Genomic DNA, 12,665 nt, shown 5'->3' with positions numbered 1-12,665 from the left:
ATAAGATTACACTATAGTTTGTTCAACACAGCATTGTGAATTTTATTCTGTATTTAACTTGGCAAATTTTCAAGTCAATGTCAATAAACGTAGCTAAAAGTACTTAATTCATTTTAAATATTTATGTGAAACAAATTAGGTACCTTAGCTACGTTATGCTGACCTGATAATTTACTGAGTTGCAGAGAGGTTAGAATTTATGATGCTGTGTGGAACAAAGTATAGTGTTGTGGTGTTGACTTGTGATGCTGTCCATTACAAATGCAACTCCCATAAAGGTCAGAAACTCATTCCTTTTATTTTCATACTCTAAAGTATTGTTTACAATGTAATTTTCTCCAACAACATTATTTTGCATTATGCTACATTTTGGGGGCTGAAATTGCAGACTCCATTTTTAGACCCCATTTTTATTCCTGTTAAAAAATCAGTTATAGACAGAAAAGATTGATTCAGCTTTACATGCACGTTTTACTCTGAATGATAATAATAATAATAACAACAGTTGAAACTGATAGAAATGTATCATAGTTCCTTCTTACTACAAAATGCTCCTTCTCGTGGGTCGGTGGTTCTTTCCAGGGTTTTCCCGGGTTCTTCCTCCACCATTAGTACTGGCCGCCATGTATAGCCTATCTTGTACTGAAAAATGGGGTTAAACCCCCTTACAACAACAACAACAACAGCAACAAAATGCTCAACTTAAATGAACCCTGTTTGCTTATTTAGCCCTTAATGAGAAATATTTAAAACAAATATGCCAAATCACTTTGTCTAGAAACACTTCCAGATCTAGTTAACTGTTCTTCCTTGATTTCTTGCCACTTTCCTGCAAGTAATAAAATGTTGGGAAATTGAAGAAGGCAGTAAGGTTCACCTATAGCATTAGCATCTGTCTGCCTTACTTGGAAACATTCATTTCTGAAATTGGTTTGTTATTTTTTCATGACATTGTTGTATATGTTTGGGCTTTAAAACAGTGTTTGGGGCCATGGTTGGCCAACTGGTGCAAGGTGCTCGCTAGAAATCTCACCTCTTTCTACATTGGTTCGAATCTCTGCTTACCGTTAGCTTTCCATGGGTTGGGTGGTTTTTATTGGGATTTTCTCCACTTCTTCCAATACCAAATATAATGGCTGCCATTTATAGCTTATCATGTGCTGCAAAACACACACAAATGAAATGTTTAACTTTATAGCAAACAGTAATATTTTATCTGAAAGTACCATAGTGATCATTAGAGTTATTGCTCTTGACCTTGTGGTGGTCCAGTTATTTTCAGGTCTTGATTCATTTGATTGAGTTAAAAGCTGAGTCATTATTGCCAAATTGTGAGCAAGTTCATAAATTTGATTACAAATAAAAATATTTTTAATTCTTTTCATGCATATCTCATGGCAGAAACACTTTTAAATCATTGACTTTACTATACTGATAATTCAATCAAATTTAAGGGTTTTTATTACTTAAACTAGAAAGTACCTTCAAAAATTAACCAAATTTGCCACCAGAATATGGCATTTTTATGTAAAGAAAACAATGAACAACTATGTTGCATCACATCAAAATGTGATGATGTATCAGCTGTAATTTTAATTAAAGAACATTATCTTCTAAAATTTGTTCAGTGACAGATTATCTGCTCATAAACACAATTACATCACATTTTTAAAAGAATTTTATCTGTAATCAATATAGCCATTAATGTGCTTTTAAAATCAATTACATCTTAATTTCAGCTGTAAATAGATATAAAAATAACAAACTCCATCAAGTGGGACTCCAATTCTGCTTTCCCCTCCTAGATTGTTAACTTTTGGTCATGTATCATTTTGTTGGATGTGGAACAACTTTTAATATTTATGACAGCATTTCTCACTAATTCATTGTTAAAAGTATTTTCTGCACAATGTTTTATTTTATTCCTTCAGGATTAGTGTATGAAGAAACAACAAATTTCAAACCTCATCCACAACAGCAGTCTGAGCAAATGGAGGAAAACTGATATGACCTGTATCACTCTGCTGACTTGGCAGATTCATAGTGTGTGTGTCTACATTTCCAAGTGACTCCATAGTACCTTAGTGCTAACATGCCTCAAAGCAAGCTGCTTAACACAGTACATTTGACAGAAATGGCACTTGTTTGCATGCATACCATTTTTGTAGACCCATAAACAAGGATTTAGACCTTCTTTTGGCATCTCATCACATGTTGGCATTTGCTGATATTCATCTTAACATAAAAACCAAGGTCTTCAATGAAACTCTCAGCATAAATAATGGGGTGTTCAAGAGAAGGCTTATAATGTGTTTTGTCGATCCTGCCTCCACAAATGATCATCTTAGTGAAAGCTTTTGTGTCTCATATGTGTCTGTGTCGGCCCATGATCAAGTTTATAGTCATTGTCAAAGATTTTTTTAGATGAAAACCAAGAAGTTTTTTACACTGTAGTAAATAAAGAGCATGCTCAAGAAAAAGGGAGTCTGCTGTTTTGTACCACTAATGCAGAGTGCTGTTAATACCTTATAAAATACATGCAGCTTGCTGTATTCATTTTAATACCAATATAAATATTTGATTGCATTAACTGGTTCAACCATGTATGATTTTTACTGCCTGAAAAGAAGCCTAATTGGTACATGTCATGGATTTGGAAAGTAATTATTAATTATTAAAAGATGAATTCAGCAAGTAGAAAATTGATGGGCCATGCAATCATTTACTGATTTCCTTATCAACATATATGTATGCATATTTGGGTTATTCTGTTTTGGATTTTTTGTTTACCATGTTATTACACATGCTTGTTATAATGTAGATTTTACATGTACAATGAATTCATTATTTCATTTATTTTCTAGGATTTTGGAATCCAGATCCATTGAATAATACAATGTTTTGTAGTATAAAATGTTTGAGTAATAAGGGTGTAAGCTTTTATTTTTAAATTAGTGAAGGTGGTATGTTCTTAATTTTGATGTGGGCATTTTGATAGGAAATGCATCACAGTGAACTATTTTCAGTTTTGTTATTTATGTAAATGTACCAGATTAAATGGCATACCGTATATACTCACCTGTAAGTCAGGTACAGCTACAAACCCAAATCTGTTGTTGCATGATGTCTCAGCAGGCTGTTCAGTTTGTTAAGGTTAATCAGTAGAAGAAGCAACATAGACCCTGATCTAACATCACTGTATGCAATGGTAGATCAGATCTATGTTTTTAGTTGGGCCCAATATACTTTTAGCACAATATGCAGTCGTAGATCAGGGTCTATGTTTTTGTTGGGCCTGACATAAATATATGCAGTACTAATAATGACAGATTAAAAAGAAGAAAGATATCTTGAAGGAAAACACAAAAGTGAAGCATAATTAAAAATAAATACATTTATCACTTAATTAGGATCAAATTACTTGTCAAATAAATAAATGTGTTATTTTATACTGTGTTTTTCTTGTACATTTATACATATGCACTTATTTGCTACAGAAATAACTGAAGGTTGATGTGCTCTTATTTTCACACTTGCTCTTACTGTCCAGATTTTACAGTACATAATTGGTTTAATTCTTCAAGTAAATTCTAGGTGCAAACTTCATAGACCCAGATCTACTGTTGCATAATGCATTTGAAGATCTGGTCTCTACAGTTTTCTGGGAGTAATCAGTACAACAAACACCACAGACCCTGATCTGCCTAGCTCATAATGTATGGGCAGACCAGGGTCAATGTTGATAACATTTGAACCTGACTTTAATGCGAGTATATACAATATTTAGCATTCACTTGTCTCCCCTGACCATAAGGCCAAGTAGATGACCATGTATCAATCATCCATTGTCTTTCAGCAAATGCACTCTGGAAGCTATTTGTGATCCAATGTTGATCAGACTTGGAACAAGAGCTTATCTTATTTACGATCATGGATGACTTTGATAATGATCAAGAGCCATACATATCAGTCAGGTGATCTTACATACATTTGGTTGAAGTTTTTATCACTCTGAACACCATATTTCTGGACTGAATTTGATACTATCATCAGGACCTCAAACAAATTTAGTAACGAGATTCATGCATTTTGATGAGGTAATCTTGCACCAGACTAGCTCAGCTTGTAACCAATCTGGCATCCATATTTTTATCCTGATTTCAAGCAGATTTGGAAAATAGGTTTATGTTATCAACATTTTTGATAATTTAAATAATTAGAAAGAGACATGCATATTCGTGATTTAATCATCCATTTGACTTGCTGAGATTGTTTCCACCACTAAGCTTGCATATCATGTCTGATGTTTATCAAACTTGGTAGGCTTACATCAAGATGTCCAATGAGTTTCATTGTGATTTGTTAAGCTTATCACTAGGGGTTGCGTTTTTTACCTGAAATCAGTAAAACTTAGTAGATAGGATAATATCATCAAAATATGCCTCTTGCAGAGTAAAATGTGTCATGCATCAAAGTAGCTTGCTTTGACTTACATGTTATGATCATTTTAAAATTGGTTGAACAATCATGTTGGCACCAAATTCCCGTAGTTTTTCGACCTATTGCCACTAGAATGAACCTGTAACATGCTCCACGCTTGTGACTAAATTTACAGTATTTATTAAAAATATCTGTAGCTCTGTCACACTTGTGACTAAATTTACAGTATTTATTAAAAATATCTGTAGCTCTGTCACACTTGTGACTAAATTTACAGTATTTATTAAAAATATCTGTAGCTCTGTCACACTTGTGACTAAATTTACAGTATTTATTAAAAATATCTGTAGCTCTGTCACACTTGTGACTAAATTTACAGTATTTATTAAAAATATCTGTAGCTCTGTCACACTTGTGACTAAATTTACAGTATTTATTAAAAATATCTGTAGCTCTGTCACACTTGTGACTAAATTTACAGTATTTATTAAAAATATCTGTAGCTCTGTCACACTTGTGACTAAATTTACAGTATTTATTAAAAATATCTGTAGCTCTGTCACACTTGTGACTAAATTTACAGTATTTATTAAAAATATCTGTAGCTCTGTCACACTTGTGAATAAATTTACAGTATTTATTAAAAATAACTATCTCTGTTAGTAGAGCTGGGTTTACAGCAGGTGCTGCAATCCTGGAAAAGTTGTGAAGTTAAAAAAAAATTGTTGGCCTTGAAAAGTCATGAAATTTCTCAAAACCATGCAAAGTTTTGGAAAAGTCGTGGTATTTCAGACAATGGAGTTTTTACAAAAATATGACATATAGTTTCATAGAATGCCAAGCACTAATTAGAAAAACTTTCTTTGAACACAACATAATTATAATCAGTAATGCAAGATATTGTGGTCCTTGAATATTTTTAAGTGGCTGAGGTAAAGTTTGTGAAAAGTCGTGAAATTTGTTTTGTTAAGTCTGCATGAAGCCTGTAGAGCACTGACATGTAGTACATGGGTTGTGCGTTTGAGACCCATCCCATTTCCTCTTTATGATGTTTTAAAAGTGCTGTTAAAACCAACAGACAGATTAAAAATTGTGCCCATCCATTCTGCCCAGGCTGTAAGTCCAACACTATTACACCTATTTACATCAAAATTACCCCTTAGTATTAGAATTAACATTGGTGAACACTGGTTTGTTGTGAAAATCTTCTCCATGCTATAATTTCATTACAATAGCACCTGTTGCCCCCAAACTTAAAACTGGATGCATATAATATAGCTGTGTTGTGCACCATACCTGATACACTTGCTAGAATTTATTTAAATTGATTTTTATAAAACTGCATACATCCTTTCTATCCAGGCTATAACATTCTATCCTGTGTCTCTTGACATAAAACAGTCGCTGCATGTGCATTTTAGGATAAGAAAGTGTCTGTGCCGAAATTTAGTATCTGTGACCTACTTTCCAGAATTTCATAAAAATTGGTTCCATAGTTTTTGTATTGACTCATTCCAATAACTTTTCACTTATAGCTACTAGACTTAACTAGTAATGTATCGTAGGATGATTGCGTTTCATTTATCTTCTGATTAAATTGCATAAACCAAATCTGGGTTAGTGCGACTTAATTTCTGTAGTAAATTGAACACTAAAAAAGGATACAGTCCTGTTACAGATCTAGGGGTATCTTGAAATCTCCATCTCACTGACAGTTCTAGTTGTATGGGGGGCGGGGGGCTTTTTTACACTTTTTTTAATTTTGGTTTGTTGCTTATTCAAATTTGAAACTACAATTTTCTCAATGTAATGACCAGATTAATAATATAAAGAAAACAATCATAAATATATTGAAATTGCAGTATGTTTTGGTGGAAACATTTGACCTGAAAAATCATTTCATGCAAGCACTTTTATCATTCAGCCTGTATTGATTCTTTAACTTGCCCAAAGAAAGTTGCTGTACTACACACCGTGTTAGCATTGGCATTGGCACAGATAAAAGTATATACAAAGTGACAGCCCCCCTGATTTTTGACCATTCATTTGTCCTAGGTCCTGGGCAACAGTTTGTAGTTGGCTTCGTATCACCTCTGTGTAGGGGAGGGTGCAAATTTTGTATATGTAAATCTGTTGTACATTTTTGGTTAAGTTTTTGGTTTATCTCTGTTTTTGCTCACACTGTACAAATAATGTTAAACCTCGAATCTTGAAACTTTGTTGACTATACATCTTGAAACCCTCCTCACAAAAATAGGTCACTGTTCAATTGAGATTTTGCATTTGGTTTTTGACAAAAGAGGTGTTTGGAACCCATTTGCTCATGACCACGGAGGTATTTTGTATTCTGTATAAACTGTTATACCTGAATAGGAAATTTTGTGAGACTGCATTTTGCTCAGTACCACACCCTCCACCCAGAAAAGGTTATTACTGTGACCCATTGTTCATTCCTCAGTGACTTGTTTGGTCTCCACCACTGTTCATGCCAGAATCTTCAAGCTACCTGATTGTATGCGTCTCTTAATATCACACCAATACAATAATAGAAGGTCACTGTGACCAAACTTTTCACTTTTTACCGGCTTATGTTTAGTTTTGTACTTTGTTCACGTTTTTTTTTGCGTGTTATGTACATATTGAATTATGAAACTTAGTGGATGTAGATCATTGTGACACATTTCATGCTTCATTTTTTTATATTTTGGCATTTCAAAATTATTTGATGTGCACTTCTAATGTTTTAAACAATAAAATTCAATGATTGGATGAACCTCTCTTAGTACTATACCCTTTCAACCGAAGGTCACTGAGATCTACATTGTATTGTTTACTAGCATGGGTTTGTAAATTGGTACATTCTTAGAACAAGTCCAATTGGTACATTCTTAGAACAAGTCCAGTTTAGTAGATAAGGTTGTTTGGTATTCACTTTAGTCAAGTTGAGAATCATGACGTTATTTATTTTGATGTTCACATGAATAAGAATATGCATGCCCTGCAACAGAGTTGACACAAATTTTGCATGGTGACAGTTTTCTGGTTGAATAATGTTTTGAATTAACAGCTTCCTAGCATCATGATATGGTTTTATTTCATGTAACCATAAACCATTGTAGTGTGCTGACCATAACTCCGCAAAGTAACTTCTGTTATCTATGATAGGAACAGTTGGGTAACTGTTAGATCTGTTATGTCATATCCTTTTTGACAAATTGTACAATCAACCATCTGTCCATTTCTTTTTGTCCACTATAACTATAGTTCAAGACTGCATACCTTGACCAAAGTTTTGTGGATGCCTTGCAAAGGGAGTAAGAAACAAAGCTGTTATTTTTGTCTAGAAGAAGATAAATGGTGTCATTATACACTGCTTTCTCTTTGTAATGCCATTCATTTAAGCCATTAAAGTGATGCACCTTACATGTTAGGCTATTGCTACTGAGGCATGTTCAGATATGTCTGTATTGTAATGGTCCATAAAACATACAAAAATGGTATTTAATGGCTTAAATGGATCCAGGTCTATGTATGGCAAAACGATGGGTATGAATTTGCTCAACTTTGTGACTGACTTGTGCATGGGATGCCAAAACCTATTTATTGTGGATTGGGTTGAAAGTCAAGGTCTCAGTGACTTACAGAAAACAACTTTGTTTCCAAGCATATTTTTGTTTTAGAGAAAGATGTACTTGGTCAAACTTTATATAACATACCTTTATGGAAATATTTTTGTATGAAAAGACATTTTTTCAGGTCAAAGCCCATTTGTTCTTTCAAGTTTTCTACATGTGTAAAAACATTTGAGGGATTGTAGAACTCAGATTTTTTGGAACCTCGGCTTCGCTTTTGTAAATATCATAATTTGTTTGTATTTCTGGTGAAAATAAGGTTTCTACAATAAATATTTACCTCACATTTCATAATGTTTGTAAAAAACATTTAAGACTGTTTTGGACGTTGAGAATTCATGTATATTTAATATACAAATAAATATATTTATACTTGTATTTTAGTTTAATGATTTGTGTGATCTTTACAATTTTTATTTCATGGCTGGAAATGCATATGTTTGAGACGAGATGAAAATCTTGCTTATCCTGGAGAAAGTGAAGAAAAGACTTGAAATTTATTTGTAGATTGTTTCAGCACAGTTGTTTGAGCTTCTCAAACATGGCAGTGTTCCCCTTCAATTAAGGCTGTACATATGATGCCAGGCAGTTCTCAAACATGGCAGTGTTCCCCTCCAATTAAGGCTGTACATATGATGCCAGGCAGTTCTCAAATATGGCTGTGTTCCCCTCTAATTAAGGCTGCACATATGATGCCAGGCAGTTCTCAAACATGGCTGTGTTCCCTTCCAAATTAAGGCTGTACATATGATGCCAGACAGTTCTCAAACATGGCTGTGTTCCCTTCCAAATTAAGGCTGTACATATGATGCCAGGCAGTTCTCAAACATGGCTGTGTTCCCCTTCAAATTAAGGTTGTACATATAATGCCAGTCAGTTCTCAAACATGGCTGTGTTCCCCTCCAAATTAAGGCTGTACATGTGATGCCAGGGAGTTCTCAAACATGGCAGTGTTCCTCTCCAAATTAGGCTGTACATATGATGCCAATCAGTTCTCAAACATGGCTGCCACTGCTGAATCAAGCTACATGAAACAACAACTTAAAATCCATTCAACAGAATTTGACCAAATTTGACAGATGGCATACCAAGCATGAAGAGTTTTTAATTTTCTACAGATTTAACAAATGGCATCCTACCATGAAGAACATTTTTAATTTTTGTTTACAGATGAGATTTATTCACCATCTAAAATGGCTGCCATTATTCAAAGGTAACAAACAAATACTAGCAACTTGAGAACTGCTCATTAGAATTTGACGAAAAGTGATAGAAAGCACCATGGTTTAGGGTCTCTCAATTTCGTACAGATGACTGCCAAATTTGACAAAACATCCATGCATAAAGGCATTTCACTGTTGTACAAATGATTATGATCCGTGATCAAATATGGACAAAGATACACACGAAGAAGCAAAAAAAGTGATCTCTTGTCAATGAAGCAGTGGGGGGTATAGTATTTTGCCTATCTGTGTGTCTGTCCATTCACTTATCTTCTCAATATTTAATTACTCCCTCAATATTTCAGACTCTTACCTACTCTTGTGAAAATTGGTATGGGAATGCAACTCGGGAAGAGTAACTCAGCCATACAAAAGGTTAGGTCAGTGTATCCTAATTTGCACACGAGTGACGTGTATTTTCAATATGTTAGACCTTGCACATTAAAACTGAAATGGAGACATATTTCATTGAAAATAACTTAATACCAAAACTGTGACCTAATTTGCATGCTTGCCTAGTCTTGTTATTTTCAGCTGTCCGTTTGCTATATCCTCAGTTTCAGATGATTGAAAATACACATGAAAATTGGTGTATAAATCTAACTGAACCATAACAACACATTTTCATGCTTGGGTGTTTTGTCAGCTTTTCATTCATTACAGTTCAAATAACCTGGACCCTATTTAATATGTGGTGCAGCATGATGAAAGTAACAACCATATGAAAACTTGGTCAACGTGACCCAATTTTTATAGTAGTGTGGCCTTTGTATTTTGAATTGTCTGATATTATTAACACTTGTGACAACTGGTACATGTTTGCATTTCAGACATTGCTGTACCAAAAGAGGTCAGGAGACCTGATTTTCATGCTTGTGACTTGAATTTTCAGCAATTGGTTCATTCTACCCTCAATATCTTGAACCCTATTTCACTCACAAAAAGTTGATATGTAATGCATTTTAACTTTGCCAATTTGACCCAATTTTCATGTTTAAGAGAACATATATTAATTTTTCAGTTGCATCCTCAGTATCTTGAATCATAAATCTTGAGGATTGTTATATTATGTACAGTATTTGCATCTCAAAGAAAGTAACCATATAAAAGCGGATCAGTATAGCCTTATTTTCACTCATGAAAATGGGTATTTGTCAGCATCTCAGATAAGCCATACCAAAGCTAGGCTATTGTGACCTAATTTTCACAAATGAGCTTTGATTGTTTATCAGTTTATGACCTCGAACCCTATTTCATATTTACTCATGAAAACGGGTATGTGGATTCATCTTCAGTAGAGTACCATACCAAAACGAAGACAGTGTGACTATATATTCACTCGAGTAACTTTTATTTTAACTATTCATTATGTCAGTATCCGAAAAACCAGTTTCACCCATATTTTGTAGCAATTGTATTGTGAGTAATCCTGCCATGTATAAGCTTTGTTATTATGACCTTATTTTCACAGTTGAAAACTATGTTATTATGACCGATTTTCACCTTTTAATGCGTTTTCAGCGATCCATTTTATACGCCCTTATTATTCTTTACCCCATTTCACCTACACTCATAAAACCTGGCATATGGAGGTTATCGCAAGGATAGTAACTCAACCACACCAAAGCTTGGCTAATGTAACCTAATTTTCATGCCTGAATGAGTTATGTATTTTCAGCTATCTGTACTGTAGCCTAACTTGTCACATTGGAATTAAGGGTAATGAACGGGCACATAAAGCAGACAAAGATGCCCTGCAGTCACCAATTTCCAAATGGAAGATTCCATATGCTGACTTAAAATATTGTATGAATTGGCATGTTCGTCATACTTGGCAACATAAATGGAATGAAAACTCCGCAAACTTCATAACGTCAAAACCCACTATTGGAGAGTAGCATCCATGGTATAGAAATAAATCGCATCGACAGGGCGGTATTGTGCAATTCGCATATCGGACACATACCCGACTCCTGTAAAGGGTCTACCGCAGTACATATCATGCCACTGACAGTGGAAAGCATTCTTGTCGAGTGTGTCGATTTCTACTGTTAGATAGGATTGTTTTAATGTAACTTCGACAAAGCAGCTGCATGATTGTGTAACATCCGAGGAAATTTGTACTTTTTGTTGGAATGCGGTTTATATAAGTGTTGACTGTTTCTTGTAATAATTTTACATGTGATACCTTTAGCTTTTGTTATAAAGAAATTTAACATCTTTATGTTTTTATATTTTATCTTCGTATTTTTCTTGCTTGCATATATTTCGAAGAGAAGATAAATACATATTTGGAAGACAAGCGCTAACCGTTTTCAAACTTTACTTTTAATTAGTACCGATCATTGCCATAGCATCGCGTCTCTATCCGCATGGGTTCGAGTCTCGGTCTCGGCCAGTGTGGGTGTGTGAGAAAGCTTGCCAGTAGCTTTCCGTGGATTGGTGATTTTTACTGGCTTCTTCCTCCACAAGTGATACTGACCGCCATGTATAGCCGCCTATCATGTGCAAAAAAATGGCATTAAACGCAAACAACAAAAGCCATTAGTTGGTACCATATAGATGTTGTTAGGAGGTTTTATTTCAGATTTGGTAAAATCTGCTGAGCTGTTCTAGAGAATTCGTTTAGTTTTGTTTCTGCTTTGAGTAACAACGGCCATTTTTGATGGCGGATCACATCATTTTTCCAAATTTTAAAGGTCTTTATGACATGCTTTCTGTGAAATTCAGTCAAAATTTTGTTTCGTGGTTTAGTTCGGAGAAGTATGTTTAAAGGCTTTTAGCTATGCTGGTTATAGACTGGAAGAGCTTATTGGGGTGGTATTTTGACCGACGTTCAATATGAAACTTGGTGCACACACATACACACATTCATCTGATCGCCTTGTTGATCCTAAATGAAAATAGTACCGCTCTGACGTTCTTTATGACCGCCATAGCGGCCACCTTGAAAATCTTGCTATTGCCACTCTTCCTGAGCAGAAAGTTGTATTCACACTCGTTTTTTACTACGAGACTTATTGTGATGTCTGTTATGTCATCAATGAAAATAGTGCAAATCGGATATCCAATAACGGCCATCTTGAAATCATGTAATTCCTACTCGTGCTGAACGTTAGGTCTTACTGACTACTGACAGAGTTTTCACTGAAATGCTGTTTTGTGATATCTAGTTCGGCCTCAAAGAAAATGGCATGGCCACCGTTTCAGCCATCAAGAAAGTCTTGTTCTCAGTACTCCTGTTGAATGCATCAAGTCGAATCAACATGGATGTTCATCAAAAGACTCGTAACGTGCAGTCAATAAAAATTGTGCCGATCTAATGAATATTATTGCAGCCATCTTCATAATCTAGTCACTATTCCTCACC

At 34.6% G+C, this 12,665-nt stretch overlaps 1 protein-coding gene across 1 annotated transcript in view; it reads left to right on the top strand.

The window, feature by feature from the left end:
• Positions 1 to 11,515, top strand: part of LOC149796191 (mitogen-activated protein kinase 14B-like) — a 55,582-nt gene extending 44,067 nt beyond the window's left edge. Inside the window, exon 12 of the mRNA XM_089966144.1 lies at positions 1,932 to 11,515. Coding sequence (XP_089822270.1) covers positions 1,932 to 2,005 — 74 coding nt within the window. The 3' untranslated portion in view covers positions 2,006 to 11,515. The remainder of the gene's footprint in view (positions 1 to 1,931) is intronic.
• Positions 11,516 to 12,665: the final 1,150 nt, after the last annotated feature.

Source organism: Sinohyriopsis cumingii, chromosome 7 (genome assembly GCF_028554795.1).
Source record: "Sinohyriopsis cumingii isolate HCF-2022 chromosome 7, ASM2855479v2, whole genome shotgun sequence".
Taxonomy (NCBI): domain Eukaryota; kingdom Metazoa; phylum Mollusca; class Bivalvia; order Unionida; family Unionidae; genus Sinohyriopsis; species Sinohyriopsis cumingii.
This window is presented reverse-complemented; position numbering and strand designations above follow the sequence as displayed.